Source organism: Perca flavescens, chromosome 14, assembly GCF_004354835.1.
Source record: "Perca flavescens isolate YP-PL-M2 chromosome 14, PFLA_1.0, whole genome shotgun sequence".
In the NCBI taxonomy this organism is placed as follows: Eukaryota; Metazoa; Chordata; class Actinopteri; order Perciformes; family Percidae; genus Perca; species Perca flavescens.
In genome coordinates, this window is record NC_041344.1 from 17,007,384 (window position 1) to 17,030,584 (window position 23,201).

The 23,201-nt window shown below is 39.3% G+C and overlaps 3 protein-coding genes across 6 annotated transcripts in view; all 3 read right to left on the bottom strand.

Annotated features, from left to right (window-relative positions):
• The window catches only part of laptm4b (lysosomal protein transmembrane 4 beta), a 13,019-nt gene extending 7,321 nt beyond the window's left edge, over positions 1 to 5,698 (bottom strand). The window contains exons 1-6 of the mRNA XM_028597341.1: positions 5,399 to 5,698; positions 4,048 to 4,165; positions 2,083 to 2,156; positions 1,863 to 1,985; positions 1,533 to 1,631; positions 115 to 210 (exon numbers count right to left, since the gene is read on the bottom strand). Of these exons, the coding sequence (XP_028453142.1) occupies positions 115 to 210; positions 1,533 to 1,631; positions 1,863 to 1,985; positions 2,083 to 2,156; positions 4,048 to 4,165; positions 5,399 to 5,491 (603 nt within the window). The 5' untranslated portion in view covers positions 5,492 to 5,698. The remainder of the gene's footprint in view (positions 1 to 114; positions 211 to 1,532; positions 1,632 to 1,862; positions 1,986 to 2,082; positions 2,157 to 4,047; positions 4,166 to 5,398) is intronic.
• Positions 5,699 to 7,155: 1,457 nt separating this feature from the next.
• mtdha (metadherin a) lies at positions 7,156 to 17,693 on the bottom strand. Its single transcript, XM_028597052.1, has 12 exons — positions 16,840 to 17,693; positions 15,331 to 15,429; positions 14,943 to 15,054; positions 14,502 to 14,669; positions 14,292 to 14,342; positions 13,329 to 13,508; positions 11,513 to 11,590; positions 11,232 to 11,303; positions 10,909 to 11,036; positions 10,453 to 10,566; positions 10,223 to 10,322; positions 7,156 to 10,086 (listed from the first exon to the last, which is right to left on the bottom strand). Exons 1-12 carry the CDS (start codon positions 17,188 to 17,190, stop codon positions 10,019 to 10,021), a joined length of 1,521 nt encoding a protein of 506 aa, XP_028452853.1. The 5' UTR covers positions 17,191 to 17,693; the 3' UTR covers positions 7,156 to 10,018.
• Positions 17,694 to 17,784: 91 nt separating this feature from the next.
• On the bottom strand, positions 17,785 to 23,170 carry rrm2b (ribonucleotide reductase M2 b). Of its 4 annotated transcripts, none has more exons than XM_028597057.1 (9): positions 22,987 to 23,170; positions 21,244 to 21,303; positions 20,733 to 20,849; positions 20,062 to 20,195; positions 19,512 to 19,606; positions 19,246 to 19,379; positions 18,714 to 18,818; positions 18,399 to 18,512; positions 17,785 to 18,103 (listed from the first exon to the last, which is right to left on the bottom strand). In XM_028597057.1, the coding sequence occupies exons 1-9, from the start codon at positions 23,026 to 23,028 to the stop codon at positions 17,951 to 17,953; spliced, it is 954 nt and encodes a 317-aa protein (XP_028452858.1). In that variant the 5' UTR covers positions 23,029 to 23,170; the 3' UTR covers positions 17,785 to 17,950. The 4 variants fall into 4 exon arrangements, with proteins under 4 accessions (XP_028452858.1, XP_028452855.1, XP_028452857.1 ...); XM_028597054.1 differs by having other exon boundaries at positions 21,244 to 21,408; XM_028597056.1 differs by lacking the exon at positions 22,987 to 23,170 and adding an exon at positions 22,446 to 22,660.
• Between the last annotated feature and the right edge of the window lie 31 nt (positions 23,171 to 23,201).

Below are 23,201 nucleotides of genomic sequence, written 5' to 3' on the forward strand. Positions count from 1 at the left end.
GTAAGTCCCAAAAAAAACAATGCTGTGGAATGCAATTTTATTATGATCTGAGTGAGAGTATATTTTTAGTATGTGCTTGAGGTGAGGAGTTAGAAGGTGGATGTGAGGACTCACCGTGGTGTCATTGGTTGTGACATAAACCAGAACCTCCGTGGTGCCCCTGCCGCTCACATATCTGTAGCAGTTCCACACACAGCCAATCAGGTAGGCCTGTCCCCGGGAGGTGAAAACAAAGAACACACAATGACCTTTAACAATTTTGTTTTCACTTTATATTATTGCTGATGCTGCTTGCTATGAGGTCATCCATTCATCAAGGTCACGGATGATGAAGGCAGAGATGCATCATACTTGATCAAGACGGTGATATATTGGCTACCTTTGCAATGAGACAGGTCAGGATACATGGACATTTGATACAGTTGTACAAGTATAGGGATATTTTCCTGGACAATGTTGCCCTTCTTGGTCTTCCACCAACATTGTAACCAGTAAAGCTATGTTAGCAGTCGGGTTTAGGTTTGTCTGACTTGGCAGAAGAACAGGAGGTTCATTGTGTATATGTGCGAGTAGCCTGCTGAGTCTGTACCTCTGCCAGCAGTAAGTGCAACCGACCAACCAGGAAACCAGGCCGCCTGCTAGCCAATCACTTTACCATATGCTGAGTTGACCTCCTCACTGTGATACTAACTCTAACATTTTCAATCACAATGATAATGTGCTAGGCTGGCATTTCGCATTGCTACAAAATCTAAGTCTGACCTGCCCATATACTTTCCATCTTTTTATTCATCCGACCATCTGTCTCTTTCATCTACATCTCTCGATCTTCCGCATCACTCTCTTCCCTCTCCAGCTCCTTCTTTCTGCCTGTCTGTATCTGTCATTTATGCCAAGTGCAGTCAAGTGGATTCTTCAGCAGGAACTTTAGCAGTGGCTGCTTCCTATCATAAAACCCAGGCTTTGGTTTTGGATATCTGCCGAGAACATTTCCAATCTAAGCTTGGAGGAGAAACAAGTTGACTTGATTGTACAGATGACTGCAACTTCCTGTCCCATCTCGTCCCAGAGCCCCCCGAGCACAGCTACGCCTGGAGAATCATCCATGCATTAAGGGGGAATTACTGGGCAGGAGTTGGTTTCCTGTTGTCCCTGAGCCGCTGCTCTCTGACTGTGTGATAATCTCGTGAAGAACATTGATAATGGAAATGTTCACACTGGCAGATTTATTACACAAGCCATATGGTTCGTATTGCCTCAGATGTGCACAGTGTGAGACTTAATTGCCTTGATCACGTTGCAAAATGATGAGCAAGTCTATAAATAAAATGCAGTTCTACAGGGAACAGATGTTCAGTGAGTGTGTGTAATGTGTAGACATGGGTTGCATATATCATTTTATTTTCAAAGAATACCTTTTTCTTTACATCTGTTCAGATGGATGTTGCAGATTCAATTACTAAAGCCAAAAAAAGGCCAAACCTAGGCAGACTGGGAGAATCTGCAGTGCTAAAGAGAGTCTGTGGGCTTACCTTGAAGGAGAGGATGCAGCCAATGAAGAGGAGAACTGCAAAAACTAGGCACATGTTGTTGGTGGACATGATGTCCTCTTTGTAAGGGAATGTCCCCGGCTGGAAGGGAGGGATATAAATTCAAATAAATCAATGTCAGGAGTGAAAGAAAAGACAGAAAGTGTCTTTTTACAAATCTGCATCTGACAAAACTTGTTAGTAAACTATTCCTTGATTATAAACATTTAGTATTATAAGCTTTTGACAATATTTCAAGAAGAAAAAGAACCCTGCAGTTTAAAATGAAGTCATTAAAAGTAGGTGTTGGGGTTAAAGTGAAATAGTTCTTACCAGCTGCTGGAGGTAGTCCTGCACCGTGTTGGGATAAACGACCACACTAATGGCTACCAGTGTGTTAAGGGCAAAGTCGAAGATTTGGTAGCAGAAGAATGGAATGATCCAAGCAGCATGTTGCTATGTGGGAGAAATTAATAATAGATGAAGGAACTCAGAAACATCTTAGGCAGGTTGTTTCTCAAGTTCAGATGTATTGTATGGTTTGTTTATTTACCTTGTAAGCACCATATGTCGCCATGCCACATATGAGAATCATGAGGAGGGATATTGCAGTGGCTATGCAGATATCTGCAGAAGCAAAACCCAACAAACAGAACAGTGTGAGAACAGATAATCTAGTTTACCAGTGAAAAAACAGCAGCAATATTTCACTGGAACTCTTGATTCCACTGATGTAATCCAAAAGTCTTCACGGGGACACGGATTTTACAAAACAAAGCACCTTAAGTAACCTCCCTATTTACCGCGTTTAATCTGCCTTGGAAAAAACATGATCAGCACATGGATAATAGTTATGAAAGATGTACTAAATTTGAGTATATGTAACACCCCTCTCACATTCACATTGCAGCTGTGAAAACTGACTGATGGGATGCATGTGTGTCACTGTAGCAGAGTGACTAACAGGGATCCAGTGACATCAAGTTAAAAACAGGATATCTGCATATGTGCTGTTCGGTTAAAGGGATCCCAGTTATGGAACTTGGTTTGAATAAACAGCACAGGCTGTAAAACAGTGGAATCAATGCATGCCTGGTAGTTTTTGTCAGCATTGTTATCAGGAAAACTTCAAAATTCCCATGTCTTTACATACTAAAAACTGAACTGAATGCAACTTCTGTATATCATCATGACTGTTGGTGAGCCCTTACTATACACTCAGCAACACTGCTTATTAGAGTACTGACACTGTGTTAAGACCCAGGAAAGTATGATACCCTTCCATCTTAATCCCTTGCCACACACACTGGACACAGGGAGATATATTAACACATACTATATATAAACAATACATGCATAAATAAATGCACTGCCACCCCTCACGCACATCATCCACACATCTGAGTTCAAATTTCAGGATTTCTCTGCATATGATCACGTTAAGGATACCTGCCTATTATAAAACCATAACAGCAGTTTTTCTCCATCCTTTCCCACTGTTTCACAATTTTTGACTGATGCTGCACAAGCAACAACGCTATGAGGCAAGATGGCCCTTTTAATCCGTTAGAGAATTAGAGCAGTCATTTTTAATCAGAGTAGCCAGTGACAGGGACTGTGGTGTTCCAGAGGCGACAGTGATGATGATAGCTGCTGGAGGGGAAATACTGAAAATACACATGCACACTGATTTATTGTTTATGGAGTCTAGTCTACTCAGCTTTGTCTGTGCTGAGAGAAGCACTCTGGGAAAGAAAAGTGGTGGGTAGAAAGGAGAAATGATTTTAGAGCTGCAGAAACACATGGGGCTATATGGACATGTTGATTTTAATTGGCACTGTCTGTAAGAGCTGGGAGATATACTTAAATAATATTGTTAGGGCCATGAAACTTGGTTATTTGCTTACTGTAATATTTTGATATCGCTTCAGTATTTATTCACAGTCTTAAAGTCTTACTATAAGTCTTATTATAACACCATTGACTGTTGAGTGTAATGTCATCATTAAATTCAATTAAACCTACCAAAAAAATAAAATACCAATTGCCATACCTAAAATATTCAATTAAAGTATTGAAGAGGAGAACATTTGTCAGTTGACTCGTCTGGAAAGAGATAGATGCACTAAAGACCACAACAGTGTCATCGTTTTGACAGCATGTCATTCAAATGTTTTAGCTATCACGTGCGCACGTACGCACGCACGCACGCACGCATTAATCTCTAATCTCCACAATCGTGTAAGATGCAATAAAAATGTTATTAAATTGTCTTTTGGCATCATTGTGGTGGTAGTTTTTTTCCTGTTAAATAAAATAATAATAAAATTGAATGTTCTGTATGGTTGACAAGAATAATTATAGTATAATAATAAAAAAATGTGATTTCTTATAAATTGATAATGAGCCCTTAGTGTTTAAAAATAATAATAAAAAATGTGAAATCTTTCATTGAGGATATTTAGTCCAATATACATCAGGCCAGAAATGTAACAATGAGGGGATTAGTTGCACTCACTTGCATCGTCCATGACATCAATGTCAGTTCCCAGCTCAGAGCTGGTAAGGTGGTAGCGGTATTGAACTGGGTCATTGAGAGCCGACAACAAGATGAGTAGGACCACCGCGTTGATGAGCTGTGGAGAAATGAGGAAGATCAATATTAATATTACATTTCATGGTGGAGTTATCCATTTTTATGTCCTTGGGTTAACCTTCAGAATTAATTGATCAGATGGATTGGGCTTTTTCTTGGAGTGGGATAAAGTAATTTAAATAAAAAGTAATTACAGGTGAGGTAACGGATTATCAGATATGGTTTTTGAATTGAGCTACTCTTTATCATATGATACAGGCCAACTGCTGAGTGTGGTTAGATATACTGGCCAAAACTAATGAAGCTTAATGAAATGTTGAAATAAGTACGCAACTTGCTATTATTTTTCATTATTAGGTACTCCATAGGTTATTTCTCGGATTAAAAATGAGAGGAAATAGTCAAAAATACCAAGTTCATAGAGCTCATGGCCACCATCTTTAAATTCCTTGTTTTTTTTAAAGTAACAGTCCAAAATCAAAATACATTTAATTTACAATATTATAAAATGCAGTACAGCATCCGTCCAACCAGCATGATTAAAATAAATTACCATTTGAGTCCTATTATGTCACTTTTGTGTGTCAACATGCTTTTTCTGGCCTTGGCTCGATTTGACTTGATTAGTAGTAGGGTCACAAAGAGAGGGAGACTGACGCTTACAAGAGGTCAGGGATTAAACAGGCTCACTGAACTATGTTGAAAACTTGTGGTTATCCCATGGTTAAAAAAACAAGCAAGCTCTATATTTAATCGGTACAAATGTAGGACAAATCAAATGGGATGGGTTGGTAAATTGCGTCCCTATTTCTACATTTCATGAAGCTTCATTAGTTTTGCCTTTTATGCCAATAGAGCTCATTTGAATTGAATTTGAATTGGTAAGGTTGTTATTTTCAGCACAACAAAAAGTTTAACGGTAACGGTAGCTTAGAATGAATAACGTTATACGACTACAAACTGTACTAGCTATGCTTATATTGGATTCAAATTGACCTAACGTTATATAGGTTAGCCAAGAAAGAAGCCTTGAGTGAAAATGGTGGCATTTCATTAACTAGCTAGCACTGTAGTTTAAATGTGTTAGCTACGTTAACGTTAACTGTGTAAACCGAGGACATCCTCCTCAAAATGGCAAATCACAAATGAGTGCCGAAAAACAACAGTAGCCAGCTAACTTAGCTATATTGCTGTAAAACTCACTTGATATTAATCTAATAACCTAACGTTACATATTTACTGGGGATGACATCGAATGAAAAATCTTACTTACCATATACCATATTCCCAGAATAATGGTGCCCGTCCGTACATGGCAGCAAAGGCAGCAGCTCGTCGAGTACCACCGGTCCCACGGTGAAATCATTATTTATCCTGCTATGAATTTGAAGTTATTTCATGAATGCCACCGACAATGAATTATTCAAAGCTACTAGCTATGCCCGTAAAAGATAAAACAGTTGGCGACCTCGGTGCTAGGACCGCCACATCAAGCGTATGTTAGAAACGATGTTCGTCTGTTTCCGCAAGTGGAGTCCTCCAGAATCCTGCTGGCAAATAGAGAAAGAGCCAGAGAGCGTTAATCTGGCTCATCCCGGAGCCACGTGACCACAGGAGGATTTTGATAATTTTCCATTACTCTATTTTGACCAAGATCCGAGGGATGGATGCAAAATGATAATAATCACACAAAATATTTCATTTCAGCTATTAAATGATGCTTTCTTTCAAACCATTTTATTGATCTCTTTCTTTAGTTACAGTTTCGTATAGGGAGATTAAATCAATCAATCAATCAATCAATCACCCAGGGGAATGTTCTGAAAATATGGGTACATATTCTCTTTAAGAAAGTGTCAGAACTGACACTCCAAACTACATTAGAATTAAGCTCATTTGGGTATAAAAATGAAAACAAACATTCTGTGAGTCCATAAAATCAGTCTCTCATTCATTGTCTAGGGAGCAGCTCCAGACATTGATGACATCACAAGTTTGAGACTCTCAGAGGACTGTCTCAAACTAAATAAAATGACTTAAACTGTATGTATTTTATTACAGTGTTGGAACAAGAAATAAGTCTTTCATTTCATGTCAGTTTGTCTCTCTGCCTGTGCAAACATCCTGGATCAAGCATGACAGATGGGCCAGTGGCCACAGCTCTAAGCTCTGGTGGGTGGACCGCATCATCGTCACATTAGGGGATTTTCCTCTCCTGCCATGACTTAATACTGACCAGACTGCCACATCTTTAAATGCTGCAACGCAATCTGAAGAGGACATATCAAACTGATGGTCAATTTTTCTAGCCTCAAAGATTTTCCATATAACGTTCACAGAGTGTTTGAAATATTAAACAGAAGTATTTATGTACGTGTACAGAGAGCTCTGACATAATGACTGGAAATACAGAGGCTTATAATCCATTTTGCTCCGACCTGCTGTAGAGCAATACAATCCCAAAGCCAATGTTTGGGTGAATTGATCGGTTAGTTTGGCTGAAAAATGTCACCACACTCTACTGATTTGTTTCAGCATAGCACTGTGAAGCCTATGGGTTTCACACACAGGGACTTTGGATGGATCTTTTTTTAAAACAGCATTAGCTGGTTATTTCCACAACAGGGCTTTGAGCAACTGCAGTACCATCCATTAGTGAGTGACCTTCACTATAATATATCTGCCTTTCATACGCACAGATGATGACACAGATTTTCACCATGACATAGTGAATCTTCATTTTATTAATCACAGATTTGGGATTAGTTTGACAGAAAACCTAAAAACAACGTGCCAGTTAACAGGGAGAAAGCACCTTTTATATCTGTATTGCTTATGTGCTGCAAAAACATGCCTCTAATTCATACTTTGTTATTTTGGCATGAAAACATTACTAAATGTGGTAAAATAATCAGTGCTTCTTCAGGATAACAACTGATCTCAATATATATATATATATATATATATATATATATATATATATATAAAATATCCATAGTATTAGCAAGTCAGCCTTAGAGACAAAAAAAATGATATCAAGCAATTCTCATTTATTTTTCATTTTTAACAAACATAGAAATATCATTTGTATCTCCTCAATAAACAAAATCATTCATATAACCATGTCCTGGAGACAAGTATATAAATACATTGATTGAATCCATTTGAATCATCAGTAAACAAAAAGGCCTGCCTGAAGCCACAGCAACGTATTATTTTGTTCTATCAGCTCTACTAACAACTATTCATCACCACCAGCTGATCAACACCTTGATGCACAAAGGCTCTTTGACTACAACACACTCCTGTTAATGTCCGCTAAATTGGATGCCCACAGAAAAGCTGCAATTTGATCATTAAAAAAAGCTATTAAATTATATATACACTGAGTGGTACTCCAGGACCAAGTACTTACAGTAAAAGCAAGACATCTTTCATTTCATGTACACAAGTACTATTATCAAAGTCATGCAAGATGAAATTAATTTCTGACATCAAAACTTGCAATTGGTTGGAAACTATAAAAAAGGATGTCAATGCATTTTCTATACAACTACAGGTTAAGGCAGTGGAATTAAATTCCTTGTATAAATGTGTTATTGTGTGTGTGTGTGTGTGTGTTGTTTAAAACCAACTTTATTGTGGAATTAAAGCTGCTCTATATCATATCACTATGTATGTCTTCATTCTCAATTAATGTAAAACAAAAATCCCCCATCATAAATCCTGGAAGTCAGGTAAAACTAAAAGAAATTACACATTCTGCAAAAAGTTAGTAAAAAAACAATTCATCAACATCAAAAGGAGCTCAATACAGCCTTTTGCACAGAGCAATCACAGAACTGGAAAAAGCCCTTACAATCTGTACATATGGCATGGCTTTTTCTAGCACAAAAACTGGAAGAAAAATGACTTTAAAAAAATCAGATAAGAGTGCAGAAGGGTCTAGAAAATAAACGCACAAGTCTAGTCAGATAAAGATATAGTTAGAATGATAAAAGTAGAGGGACAATACTTAATAGTGCTACTTCTTTGTGGGATAGTCCCCACTACTCCTTTAATTCACATTGCCACCTGGTGGTTCATATCAGTTACTGTACTCTCTACAGTTATCAACAATTAAGTGTGAATCCTAGCCTGACAAGCCAGACCCACATCAAGATGTTGGGTCTGGGAACTCACCATTGACAGGGCTCAATTTGAGGGGCGGGATAAACGGTTGTCTTTCAAATTCTCTCTGTTCCCAGCAGCAGCAGCCATAAACCCGCCCACCGACTCCATACATGATGCGATTGGCCCGGTCAAAGTTTGGTTTTTCCAGCTCACAAGCCAACATAGAGTTGCTGACGCTAGATTTCTAGGCTATGTGAATCCAGAATCCGTTTACAACGTCCACATTTCTAATTTAGAGTAGTCTTTAAAGAAATGATCTGATCTGATCCATAAGTGATGAATCAGTAACTGTTCAGCTGGTAGTATGCTCTGAACAGTTAAATACACTGCTTCAGTGTCTCTCGATTTCCCCACCACTCTGAAGCTCAGGCAGTAGTGTATTTAACCATATTTTGGCATAATAATGAAAGTTTGGAGCATACTACCACACAGATGGACAGTGAAGAGGTGGATTACACTGCAGGAGTGGTTGTGGAGAATGGCCACATTTTTTTTTTCTTTTGGTGTGAAACAACCTGATAACAGCTGCCATTCTTCATAAACCACACAGCCTACAGGCAGTGAGTGTTTGTACTCAAAGGACAGATAGGGAGATATTACTTTAGAGGATAGGCAAACTTATCTTAACACAACAGTTGCATGTAATTTATTTGTTGAAAGATATATAGGTCGCTGTAATAATTTCTCCTGTCCACACAGGCTGTGTAATGATACCTTCATAGAGTGACTACAATGTAAAGTACAAAATGCATTTTTGCTCTGCAAGTTCAGCCAAAACTAAAATGAGGCTTCAGCAGTCTGGGAATAGCCAAATCAAACATTTGTCCTGGCAGTCATGTGTAGGTTTATAGTCAGGCTTTTGTCATGGCTACAAACCTATGTGACCTTAGACCTCAGCAAGAAAACACAAAGACAGAATTTTGTACCAAACAGACCATTCCTTTGGAAAATACCCATCTATTTGGACACTATTACTTACACATACAGCCGCCCTCATATTAGCATCGGATCTACTTTAGAATGTATTTTTGCACAAAACGAGGTATGCAGATTTTTGTCCCCCATTTCTACGTTGCAGTTGGTTGCTCTGGGGTTATCACTTAATGGCCAGTACGAAGAAGGGGGATGATTACAGCAACGCCTAACTATCTTAATTTACATATAGGTTGTGTAAGTGTTGTACTGAGAGAGAATTGAAGAAGAAAAAAAAAAATCTGAATTTATCCTGATCCGAGACGAGCCCTCACATGTAGCCTGCTCCCACAAATATTTGTAATTGCCAGTTGATATAGGGGCAGAAGCATGGCAAACAAAACAAAGTGCAATATTTTGGGGAGCAAAAATGTATGCTTCTCTTATACTTCAATTTTCATATAACAAAAAATTGAAATGAAACCTTTTAAAAAAAAAAAAAAAAAAAAACTTTTGATGCCACAAAAAATAATTACATGAACATGTACCTCCACTGCAAGTCAACCTCCCCTGAAACTCCATTCAGTTGCAGTGTAGCAAATAGTGCAAATTAGTTAAGATTTTAGTCCACAGGACCACATTTCATCACTATATTTAGCCAAGCAGGTGATATCCACTGCTTGTTTTCTTTTTGTTTCAGCAACTGATAACCTGTTAATGTATCTCCGAAAAAAACTTGTACCTGTAATTATTGCATGTGACACATTTTACAATCATTTGCATATGCTTTGTATGGACCTGTGTGACTTCATGTTTCCCTTCGGACCTTTTTCTTTAGGGAGGGCTTCAGAGGCTCCACAATCTGCTCAGATTTCTCTGCAAGTAGATTAAAAAAGGGAAAATAAAGTTTTATTTAGAACGATCTTATTATTATTATACTGTTTGAACATGTATTTTATCTCTGCGAGTGAATATAAACAGAGTCTGAGCTGTTGAGAATAATAGAACCTACTCTGAGAGGAGGGTATGCTGGGATTCTGCTTTTTGGAGGCCAGCTCAGAAGGCTCTTGGGGTTTGGGTACTGTATTGACAAGGGGCACTGTGCTCACCGTCTACAGTCAACGAAATGCAATGACATCACAAAACAGGAAAAATGCCTCCATTCATTTGATGTGAATATGTACAAATAAATAAAGTTATACTTTTGTGGATGATATTAATCGGACAGCTTTTTTTCCTTACCTGGGCCTCAGATGCAGCCTCCTCTTCTGTTTTCTTCTTCTTTTTCCTGTTCTTCTTGGATTTGGCTGCTCCACCGGACGGATCGTCAGTGTCCTTCTCATCCTCCAATACCGGCTGTATCAAAAACAGACATTCATTTTAAAATAAGGAATACAAGTTCTGGTAACAGTGATGTCAATGGTAAAAAGACAAGCTACTTTATGAGATGGACACTACAAGAATATATATCACCAAAGAAGATCAAAAGTTTCTATTTTGGCAAATGTTTAACATATTGGCTTTTGTGTTGCTTCCTAAATGCTGTGTCAAATAAAAAACAATGCAATTAAATCCAGGATACTAAAAAAAGGCTTCTTGTTGTTAAGGCTTTTAAGCCTTACAATGGGATAATTTAGAGATGTCTAACAGATGTAATTAACCATGTGGGTGATTTGGCAGAGTGTCCGTGATAGGTACCTTGTTGGGGATATGCTGTTCTTTCAATGGAGGTGCTGGGGTCACCAACACAGGGGGCTCTTCATAGTTTCCCCAGTGCTCTTCTGGAGCATTCCAGTCAGAGCTGGGGTCCACTGCTGCCACCCCATCTAAAATAACAAGATGGCAGACAAAACATTACAAATTGAAAAATATATGCTTGTCCATGGAATGGATACTTTTGCACATTAAGACTTGGGTCTCATCTCACAAAATTATGCGCAGCTTTTACTTAACTTTACTTTGAATGATCCACTGTTATTTAGTAGGCTGTGTTGCATGGAATGGGTTGCTGAAATACTCACTTAATCCAGACCATTCATCATCAACATCAGGGCACCTCGCCCACTGCAGCTCCATTGAATTTGATATTGGGTCTAAGAAGACAGTCAGATGGTGATTGAGAAAGAAAGAAAGAAAGAAAGAAAGAAAGAAAAAAGAAAGAAAGAAAGAAAGAGAGAAAAAACTAAATTAGTCAATGCTAGAAACACTGGATGCTTTTACAGGATAGTGGAAAAGCTACATCAGACATGTAGAGTATGGTTTGTGACCGGTGATAAAGCTGACAGTTAATCACAATACCAACCTGTGGTGTTTCGTCCCAGCATGGAGAAGGTCACAGGGTTGAGGTCATTCTTTATCCGACCATCAATGGCACTCCATGCTGTTGGCGAGAGCACACAGAAACACATGATTATATGATTGGAATGCTGTTCTTCCAAACAAACAGTGGAGCTCAAATTTGGCATCACATGACAAATTCTCAAAAAAAAAAAAAAAAAAAAAGATCTTTGCCATTAAAGGAACACGCCGACTTATTGGGAATTTAGCTTATTCACCGTAACCCCCAGAGTTAGACAAGTCGATACATACCCTTCTCATCTCCGTGAGTGCTGTAACGCTGTCTGACGGTTCCAGCATTAGCTTAGCCCAGCACAGATCCTGCAGGTAACTGGTTCCAACTAGCCTACTGCTCCGAATTGTGACAAAAGTGACAAAATAACGCCAACATGTTCCTATTTACATGTTGTGATCTGTAGAGTCATAGTGTGTACAAAAAACAACGTAACATGAGACACAGCCATCTTCTAACAGTAAACAAACTGGGAACTATATTCTCAGACAGGCTTGCTGCGAGCATATCACTCCGCCCAAGTACTATATTCTTCCGCCTGAGAATATAGTTCCCGGTTTGTTTACGGTTAGAAAATGGCTGTGTCTCATGTTATGTTGTTTTTTGTACACACTGTCACTCTACAAATCACAACATGTAAATAGGAACATCGGAGCAGTAGGATTACTGGAACCATTCACCTGCATGTCTGTGCTGGCCTGATGCCGCTGGAGCCGTCAGACAGCATTACAGCACGCATGGAGATGAGAAGGGTAAGTATCGACTTGTCTAACTCTGGGGTTACGGTGAATAAGCTAAATTCCCAATAAGTCGGCGTGTTCCTTTAATGATGCCACCCAAACTAATTTTTTATTTCACCTATAATACCACTTCTGTCCAGCAGATGGCTCAGTAGGTCACAGTCTTTAAAATGACTATGATTAAAGTGCTGATATTATGCTCATTTTCAAGTTCATAATTGTATTTAGAGGTTGTACCAGAATAGGTTTACATGGTTTAATTTTCAAAAAACACCATATATTTGTTCTGCTGCACATTGCTGCAGCTCCTCTTTTCACCCTGTGTGTTGAGTGCTCTGTTTTAGCTACAGAGTGAGGCATCTCACTTCTGTACAATCTTTGTTGGGTGTCACACATGTGCAGTAGCTAGGTAAGGACAACTAGCCATTAAGAAGCACAGTATGAGGGCATGCCATGCTAGCAGCTAGGCAAGCATTATTGTCACAGAAATAAAGGCTAGACTACAATAGAGCTGTTTAGAGCAGTTTGTAAACAGTGGTTTCTGTTGAAGATGGTAGCTTAAGTCCCTTTGGGGTGAACTCTGGGCTTTTTCACTTTGTAAACCTATAACATGCACAAACAAAATATATAACACAATAAAGGAAAGGAAAAAAGCTAAAAAGCATAATATGAGCACTTTAAATTAAACCCAAGAATAACAGTGTTCACAGTCAAAATGGCAGTTTTATTGTTACTGTAGCCGATCTTAAAATGCTGAAATAGCTGTACGGACACAATTGATATTGTATGATGAGATATCTGATCATACTTCTTATCTAAATAGTAATAACAACTTGGACTGTTCAATCCCCCAAGAGTCCTACACCCTTCACCTGATGTGGATGTGACTTCTCCCAAACACTTTTCTTGTCTCAATTTGAAAACCAATATGCTGAGTAGAGCCTGTGTTGTAGATATTGCTGTGTTATCCTGCACTACCAATATTTATGTTTGTGGTGTAAAAAGGTCTACCCAGGTAGAGGTGTTACCTTGTGTCTCCTGTCTCCAGGACTGAGGTTTGGGTGGAGGCCTGTAATGTGCAGCCGTGGGGATGGCACTCCACTTGGTCCCCTCCATTGCACCCACCTGAGGGGGGATCTTCACAGACATGTTGACATGAGTCCAACCTGCAGCACTGACTGAAGGCTCCTCTCTCCAGCTGGAGGACACTGGGGAGATAGACATTGGGAGAAGACGTTCACAATCTTTTGTCTAGCAGATTCTGTATTTTAGAGTTAAAGGTCCTATGACATGCTGCTTTTTGGATGCTTTTATATAGGCCTTAGTGGTCCCCTAATACTGTATCTTTCCCAAAATTCAGCCTTGGTGCAGAATTACAGCCACTAGAGCCAGTCACACAATGAGCTTTCCTTAGTATGTGCCATTTCTGTGTCTGTAGCTTTAAATACTATTGAGGAGGAGAGAGGGGGGGCAAGGTGGAGGGTGGGGGTGTGGCCTTGACCAACTGCCACTTTGCTTGTTTGCAAGCCATGATGTCTCTCTTTCTCATGGGTGAGACAAATTCTCTGGGCGGGCAAAGCGGAGAAAGGGGAGGTAACCTTGCTCCTTATGACCTCATGAGGAGCAGATTCCAGATCAGCCCATCTGAGCTTTCATTTTCTCAAAAGGCAGAGCAGGATACCCAGGGCTCAGTTTACACCTATCGCCATTTCTAGCCACTGGGGGACCATAGGCAGGCTGAAGGAACTCATATTAAAAAACCTCATAAAGTGAAATGTTCATGCCATGGGACCTTTAAGTCCAAAATAATTGATTTTAAAACCATCATTTACAGGCTTGTTGAAACACTACACCCAGGAAGACATCTGTATGTATATCTTCAATCTCATCTTAATTAGACAAAGTGTTAGTCTGGAAAATAAAGAAAAAGGGAGCTATTAACAGAGCTCTGTTCTCAGTCACAAACTATAATGGTTTAGCTTTGTCTTTACCAGCTCCAGTGGCTGTCTCCACCTTTCCAGCGGTTCTTGGATGCAGGGACTCTGAAATAATACAGAAAAAATATGTGCTTGAGTAACTTGCAATACTACTAGATAATTCTTGTTTTAGCATGAGGGAACTGTACACATGAAGGTGCTACATATATGGTTAACCCTACCCACACTGTATGTTAAATACATTTTCATTACACTGCTGAATACCATGGTTTCCTCTGTTCTTCTTGGTGTTGGTAGGGACTGGGGCCACAGGTGCCTCCACAATGCTCTTGGAAGCCTCCACCCCTCCTGGGCCACCAGAGTCCTCGGGGCCCTTGTCCTTCCTGCGCTGCTGCCTCTTCTCTCGGTTACTGACTTTGGTCTCCCATGCACCTGGTAGACACACAAAAATGTGACTTTCCGGCAATGATAAAGAAGTGTTTTAGATGGTTGACTGTGGGTGAAATTTAGTTATTGCTTATCCAACCAATAGGCTGGCTACAACAGGAAAACTGAATGTTAAGTGTAGTGAGTGAGGCTAACCATAACTGCAGAGGTCAAGTAGGTTGTGCATACTGAAAACGTGAGGGGCGTGTACTGGGTGAAACTATACAGTTTGAAATGCAAAGTTGTTATGAAGTTTCCCGTACAACAATTTAGTCTTACCATCATCAGGTTCCTTCCCATCATTTGTAGAAACATGCTGGACAGGTTTCACCACTGTCTTGGTTTTCTTCTTGTTCTTTTTCACCTGCACTGGGGCCTGTACCTCATGCACCTGTGGATAGAAATAAATCAAAGATATGTTGAAATAAAGTATGGGGTTACCAAAAAAAGTTATGCTAATGGAAATCATGAAACTGTTGTTCTTTGAAGCCATGACACACTGGCAAATCTGTCAAAGAGTGACAGTGGGGTTTCAGAAATATTTCACCACCATAACAATACTGTCTAATTAAAATTGACTGAGCGAGTTTCAAGAACAACTTGTGGCTGCCGTGCCCATCAACAGTTTCGGGTCCACTTAATTTTGGAAGCAGCTGCTTAAACATACCTTCTTGGTTTTGATCTGCGGGGGTAGCTTGGAAACCACCTCTGTCAATGTAACTTCCTCTTGAGCTACAGCCACTGGTTGTCCATTGGATTGAGTGTTCTGGAGTAGAAAGACAGACATCAGATAAACAACATGATGATGTTGACAATCCAGTATAACAGTAAACAAACTATCCTAAAGTCTGTTCATCCACCTTTTCTTTGCAGAATATTCTAACTTTTAATTTCAAGACAAATCTTTACAAATATATCTGAATTTGGAGTATACTTCACAAATGATCCAAATCAAAGTTAAGGAAAAAGGAAAGGAAACTTCTGAATTTCTGAAACTACAAAGGACAGGCCTACATTTTATAGTGGATGTAACCTACATATTTTGGTTACAGCCTATGAAGACTTCTGTCTGTGGATCGAATAGCTAATCATCCCAGACCTCTTGGGTCATCAGGGACCTGATCTAAACATTGAGTAGCGTTCAGTTTTTTTTTATGCACCACATATCTGGAACAAACTCCCAGAAAATTGCAGGTCTGCTTCAACTCTGTTATTTTCCAAACAAGGTGAAGACTTTTCTGTTTGATGCTGCCTTTTGTTAAATCAATAAGTGCTAATTTCTTACACTGCACTGAAACTTTAATTCTTGTATTTATACCTGTCTTATTCTATTCTAATCTACTTGTGTTGTTTTCTATTATCTTTGATTAATGATTTGAATAGCCTTGTTGCTGAAATGTACTATACAAATAAAGTTCCCTTGCCTTAAGCGGCTATCACACCGCCGCCTCCAGTCATTTCAATAAACAGAAGGCGGCAGAGTGGAAACGGGTTTGAGGCTACATCCATGGTTTGAGGAGGTTGCCACCTTGTATATATGTCAATGGTTGCCACGCGGCGTGTGAAAGTGAAACCGTACATTAGCTAGCATCAACCATAATCAGCTAGTGGCTTGTCAGTTGACTACCGTCATACACACAGCTGGCTAGTTAGCATCCTATTATTAACAAGATACCGTGAATCATCGTATATTTAGCTAACTGGTTTATTTTTCATTTTGTAAGTGGGTCACATTATTGTCCCTAGATAGAATGTGTAGCTAATATGATGATGATATTGATATGATATTTTTATATATTATAGATTACCCAGTAAGAGCGTGCGCCCCATGTAGATTGAGGCCTTTGCAGCGGCCCGGGTTCGAATCCGACCTGCGGCCCTTTGCTGCGTGTCATCCCCCATCTCTCTCCCACCTTTCCTATCTACCCACTGTCACTCTGAACTAAAGGGGAAAAAGCCCAAAATAATCTTTAAAAAAAAGAAGAGAGCAAAGGTGGCTAACGTTAAATTCAACTTTATTGGCAAAATGGGGATACATGCATGAATTAGCTTAACTGCTAATTCGAGTTTTTCTTTAGCGTTAACGTTAATTGTATCTAGCTAGACACCCAGAATACACGCACTTGTTGTGATTGACCGTGATTCAGCAGCAGTTAGTTAAAGCTTACTACGGTACCTTTTCAAGCGTTTTCTTTTTGTTCCTCTTCTTCAGTTCTTCCGGTTTTGCAGTTTTAGCTAAATTGGCCTTGCCAGGCTCACCGTTGCCTTGGGTGACCGGGCATCCCCGCTTTTTCCCGACAAACAGACCGCCACAGACGGCAGCCCATGACAGACAGAGTATTAGCAGGAGACCCACGGAGGCCGTGGACAGGATGACCCACGTCGGGTACACATCAGGCTTCAGACCCAAATCCACCCCGAACTGAGCCCGAACATATCCTTGTCCCGAAGACAGGAGCTCCTTTAAACGGCTGGAAAGCAGTTCGGCTTTTTCTAGCGCAAAACCTTGCAAGTCCCCAGCCATCATCGCGAAACACTAGCTAACTGTTGTTAGCAATGAATGATTGCCAGCATCCGTATGCTAACGGAGGAGTGGCTACTCTAATCTGACTGTTTAGGGAAATCTCAGTACAACTAGCTACAATTCGCAGTGTATGAACACTACTTCATTCCAACCGTTTTAAAGTCAATAATATCAGCTAGATTCATGGATAAGGCCAGACATAAACCATGTAATCAAACCATGTTTATAAACTAACGTTACTCATCCACATCTGAAAATAAGGCTGCTGAAGAAACTTTGCTGTATGAATAGATAATTCATCACAAATAGGCCCACTTTTTAATTACAAAAAATTAATTATTTTTCATTTAAAAAAAACATTTTATTTTACAAAATGTTAAAACACTTAACCATAGAAGCCAGCTGCCAGAACTGCAGACTCAATAAAATATATTCTAGATATTAACCATCTTCAAATGCCCAATGAGGTACATAATAATCACCCCTATCATTCACCTCACTCAAATATTTATGTTTAACCAAAACTTAGGTCATATGCTTTCCTTGTCAAGATAAAAGCTAATTTTCAGTCTCTATTGCCAAAAGGTTGTACGTATCTGCTGGAAGACTGCATCTTTAACCTGTCAACTATTCATTCATCCTATTGTAATACTTTTGATAGTATTGTAACAAGACTTGAGGCTGTATTTTGTCATTAACTGCTTAAACAAAATAAATAAATAGGTCACATTTATCAAATATGTTACAGAATGTTATCTCCATTTTAGAAGTCCGCATCCAGAGTGAATTCACAGTCCGTCATGCTTGACATAACTCCAAATCTCTGATACTCCGCTACTCGTTTCTCAAAGAAGTTGGTTTTCCCTTCTAATGAAATGGACTCCATGAAGTCAAATGGATTTTCAGCTTGGTATACCTTTTGATTAAAGGAGAGACAAAAAAAGGTTACTTACATTTTACACTATTACAAACAGCAAATAGCAGGAACAAAAGTTATAATTATTTAATACATCTTGATGTTATTAAATTACATTTCTTTCGTCAAATAATTTGTCATTACGGTAATTTTTGAAAGGCTCTAGCTTTTATAGTGGGACTTGAATTCTTCTCAACCCAGGGGTCTTCCACTTTAACAACAACTATCACAGTATAAAGGGGTTCAATGAGTAATGACCAATTGGCTTTCATAATATCTATTTAATGATATTTACCTTGGTCAGTCCGAGGTCAGCGAGAAGCCGGTCGGCCACATACTCGATGTACTGCTTCATCAGACAACAGTTGATTCCAATGAGATCCACTGGCAAGGCCTCCGTCAAAAACTCCTGCAATACCAAACATGATAGTTTTATGTTTTAATAAAACTAGTATGGGCTATCAAGATTTTGGTCTTTTGGTTTATTATAATAGGGGTCAATATAAACACAGTAAACAGTGAAAAACAAGCAGCTATACTGTATATGTATACTGTATGTTTCAATAATGTGTAGTCTGGTTTGAGTATATTCCCACCAACATTAGCTGACCTGCTCAATGCTAACAGCTTTGGTGATGATGTCCTTCACTCGGTCCTCTGATGGCTTCTTCACCAGATAGCGGTACAGCAGGCAGGCAAAGTTACAGTGCAGGCCCTAGGAAACACATCAATACACATGTCAGAGTAGTTGACATAAAAACAGAGAAGATCAGTGTCTTTACTGCCTTGATATGCATACTGTGACCATATTACTACCCAAACTGACTGAAGAGCGCCGTAGCTACTCTGACAATTTGTAAACAGCAAAGTGTGAATGGAAGAGCTAAACAAGCCAGCTGTCGAATCGACGAAGTGGGAAATGCAGACAGTAGTACGGTAACCTCAGAGTTAGTTCAATGGCCTAAAATGAGAAAAAAAATGTGCACACTACGCAGGTGTGTCAAACAAAGCGGCCTGAGATCAAGCATAAGCCCTTTTCGCCGTGTTGTACATAATTGTTTATTCCAGCTGCACTCAAAGTTTGTGGTTCTTTTGACAGATTAAACTACCGGTACATCTTTTGGTTTGTGAATTAATCTCACCTCATCCCTGCTAATCAGCTCGTTGGAGTAGGTAAGGCCAGGCATTAGTCCTCTCTTCTTGAGCCAATAGATGGCAGCGAATGAACCAGAGAAGAAGATGCCCTCCACTGCTGCAAAGGCAACAATTCGCTCTCCTTTTGGGCAAAAAAAGTGTCAATCCCTACTATTAACCAAAGATGAATGGGAAGCTCCTCCAAGTGAGAGTTTCTCAGTATTATGTAATTTACAATATGATGTTTTGAAAGTGGTACATGTATCCTCCTTACCAAATGTGGATTTGCTGTCATTTATCCACTGGAGGGCCCAGTCTGCTTTTCGTCTCACACAAGGCATGGTCTGAGTGGCATTAAATAAGTTGTCCCTGAAACACACAGTTAATACAAAATTACCTACTATAGGTCTGACATATAGACTCAGCATAACAAATACAGTAATTATGAAAAGTATTGACTTACTTGCATTTTTTTTTAGTGAGATCAAAAGAAATAAGATAATAAATAACAAATCTACCTAAATTAAAATGCAGCAAAAATCCATGAAATTGTTGCCTTCCTGCTCAGTAGGTAGGTCATACCTTCTGCAGCAAGGAATGCAACAGAAATCCCCACCATGTGGAATAGACTGTAGCCTGTGATGAACAGGTGCAAGTCTTACAGTTTGATTGAATCTTCAGAAGATTACATATATGGGGAGAATTTGTCTGACTATGGTTATGCACTTGCTCCAAAAAGCACAGAGGCACATAATCTTTACCCTCATCTAACCATTGCCACTGAGCATAAGAAGTGAGGATCCAAAAAGAAAAAAAAAACAAACCTCTCCTTCAGGTCCCTGATGTAAGTGTTGATGAGCATGCTGTACATCTCTGAATGAACAGTCTCTATAAGGATCTGGAAGCTGTAGAAGGAGCGTGCTTCAGGGACCTGCACCTCCTGGCAGAACCTCTGCACCTGTTAGATACAAACACAATACGTTTTTAAAGTGCTTAGTTTCTGTAGCTCCCATGAGGAATTCTAAGTAATGACAACAACACTGTCGAAGCATCCAACCCCCACCCCTCCTCCACGCAGTTGCTAAACACGGAAGATTAAAAAAAAACATGATGGACTCTTCAGAAGAGATAATTAGCTTGTCATTTTTATGTCCTCTTTGTCTCCAGATCTGAACGCTGCTGTTGTCCTTTTCTTAGCGGTGACGTAAAACGCATCACTCAAGCTTCTGCGCACGAATGTCGCCAGACCACGCCATCTTGTAAACATAGCCATACTGAGAAATACAGTTTGTGGGGCTTAGCTTTGTATCAACTCATTTGGCAATGGCTTCAAAGTAATGGACATTTATTAATATAAATGATTTGCGCACTATAGTTTCAAAGTATCATCTGCTCTGAAAAACATTGTTGACTGTGGTAGGTTGATGAAGAAATGCTCAATCTCTTGAGGCATACAGTCTAAAAACATCCGTTACATCTGAGTGGAATCCCTCACCAGGTTCTCATTGACGATACCATCACTTGCAGCAAAGAAGGCTAGCACATGGGAGATGAAGTGTTTCTCCTCAGGTTTCAAACGGTCCCAGTGTGGCAAGTCTTTGGTTAGATCAACCTGAAAGACACAACATCAAATGTACACCTGTCAGTCTCATACATTATTTAGGTTTTCCCAGTGGTAGCAGGCTGTATTGGACGACAATGTTTCTTTTAGTTTTTTTGTGTGTTTTTGTGGAGGGCTGCAATACAGTATGTCTTTCTGGGATCAACCTGAAAAGCAAACAGTATCACTTTTTTAATGAGTCGTGTGAATTTCAACTGCTGTCAAGACAGCAAGGTTCATTTGTAATTTGTGTCCCATCTGTAATATTTAATCTACCTTAAATAGAATGATACTGTAAAGTTTGTGTTACATCAAAATACATTTGGTAAGTAAAACCTACCCTTAAGCCAGCTGTTGAAACACTGAAATTACAACATTTAGTCGGTACAATAAAACTGATACCCACCTCCTCCACCGTCCAGAAGGAGGCCTGTGCCTGCTTGTACATCTTCCAGATGTCGGGGTACTGGATGGGGAAGATGACAAACCGTCTGGGGTTATCTCGGAGCAAAGGTTCTTCCTCTTTCTCTGAACCATTTTGGCAGTCTGGGTCTTTATCTTTGAAGCCATTCTAAAGAGTCAGAGCACAGTAAAAGTAAACATATTTTCACCTCACATTTAGTGTGGAATTTTTATCGGGTTTGTTTTTTAATTGCTAAATTTAGATTATCAAAATTAACCCAAGACAAATTATCAGTAGTGGGACATAGGGGTCCATATGGGGTTCTGGCATTTGCCCAAATTCTAGATGGCCAGTCCTTCACTGTTGATAACCAAATATGTGCACATTAGACTGCTGAATGCCTGCTGACTTTTGCTGCCTGCCTGCAGATTTGTTTTGTCATGTTGCTTGTTGTATGATGATGTGTTGTTTGTTACTTGTTGTTGTGTATTGTCCGTTTTTTTATTTTCATGTTGGTCTGTGTATGTTGTTTTTATATGACATGTAATTTTATTCTTTTTAGGTCGCGATTTTCGAACTGGCCAGGGACAACAGATGAAAATTAGCCTGCTGAGCTCAATCTGGCTCATTTACAGTTTCTTTGCTGTTGATTAATGAGCATTGTCCCTGTTAAATAAATAAATAAATTAAAAATATTTATCAATTATTTTGTCACTTTCCATGGTTAAACTGTTTTGCAAAATATAACTGCATTTTTTCAACGGTTGAGGCTGCCTTCCAGACAACTCGAAAAAGTACACCACTCAAAGTTTGTATCTGTAAACTCCCTTCTTTTTCACTTTCTTTTCCTGGTAAACTCGGGGGAAATCTACCCCGACTTCATGAAGTAGCAGTTGTCTGACGTCCCACAACAACGTTAAGTATATTTGCCTGCTTTGTATTTGTACGTTTCCAAGTTTAGCTAATAGTACCATAAAATAAAATGTTGAATGGCGTCTGTCTCATTTATCCTCCTCCGTTTCATTTATATCTATGGTTTATACATGCAAGGTGGACCTCCGACTAGCTAGCTAGCTAATTAACTAACCCATGACTGGAACGCAGCATCCGAAAACCACATTCACTGTATTTTTTCTTCAATAAATGTATTGAGAACATTTGCATACATACAAACACAACAAAATAAATACATAAACAATTCATACCCCAGGTAGTCTACAAAGTCCAGCAAGGCTAACAGTCCAATTCATAGATAGCAGAAATTACAGTTAGAAGAGATCATTCAGAATATCTTCAGTCTTCAGAGCTAACCGCCCCTAAACATCACGGATGTAGTATTTTTCTTCCCCAGGATGGCGAAGGCATGTCAAGTTGCCTTACCCTCACGTTGTTACCCTAACCCTAACCAATCCCATTCCTCTTGCCTAAACCTAACCAACCTAAGCAAAGCAGACAAAGAGTACTAGCCAATCAGAGGAAGAGTAGGGCGGATCATGCCATCGCCATCCTAGATCATTAGTTTTTGACACACCATTACCGACAGATAAGGTAGCTAACGTTAGCTTACATGGACACACAAGGCCGGTTTTGAAACAGTTAAAATGTCGGATTAATGTATATTCATATAGCTAAGACTTTAACTTTACAAAGCAAAGCCGAAAACACCTCCGTTAAGGTTGACCCACTGACAATAACTTACGTAGATTGTTTTGACATTACATACATTAGTGTATTGAAACTGCTTACCGATTCTTTATCAGATTGTTGACTTATATTCATGAGATCCATTTTCTGAGAAGACAATTATTTCACCGTCGGTGTCATTCGAATTACTGAATTTGGTTCTTCGGGCTAGTACTGCGTCGCATAACCTCATGTGTGGATGCGGCTGTAGTTTTGTTGTTTAAGCCCTTTAAACGACACCCACACAGAGGGACTGTAGCGCCTCTACTGCTCATACA

Excerpts from the sequence above, each read along its gene's own strand:
- mtdha (XM_028597052.1), bottom strand. The coding sequence starts at position 17,190 with ATGATGGCTGGGGACTTGCAAGGTTTTGCGCTAGAAAAAGCCGAACTG. Across the intron at positions 14,670-14,942 it reads TGGGAAGGAACCTGATGATG|GTGCATGGGAGACCAAAGTC; the intron begins GTAAGACTAAAT and ends TGTGTCTACCAG. Across the intron at positions 10,323-10,452 it reads AGGCTGCATCTGAGGCCCAG|ACGGTGAGCACAGTGCCCCT; the intron begins GTAAGGAAAAAA and ends CGTTGACTGTAG.
- rrm2b (XM_028597053.1), bottom strand. The coding sequence starts at position 22,490 with ATGAATTGGACTGTTAGCCTTGCTGGACTTTGTAGACTACCTGGG. Across the intron at positions 20,196-20,732 it reads GTATCGTCAATGAGAACCTG|GTGCAGAGGTTCTGCCAGGA; the intron begins GTGAGGGATTCC and ends TGTATCTAACAG. Across the intron at positions 18,819-19,245 it reads AGCTGATTAGCAGGGATGAG|GGCCTGCACTGTAACTTTGC; the intron begins GTGAGATTAATT and ends TGTGTTTCCTAG.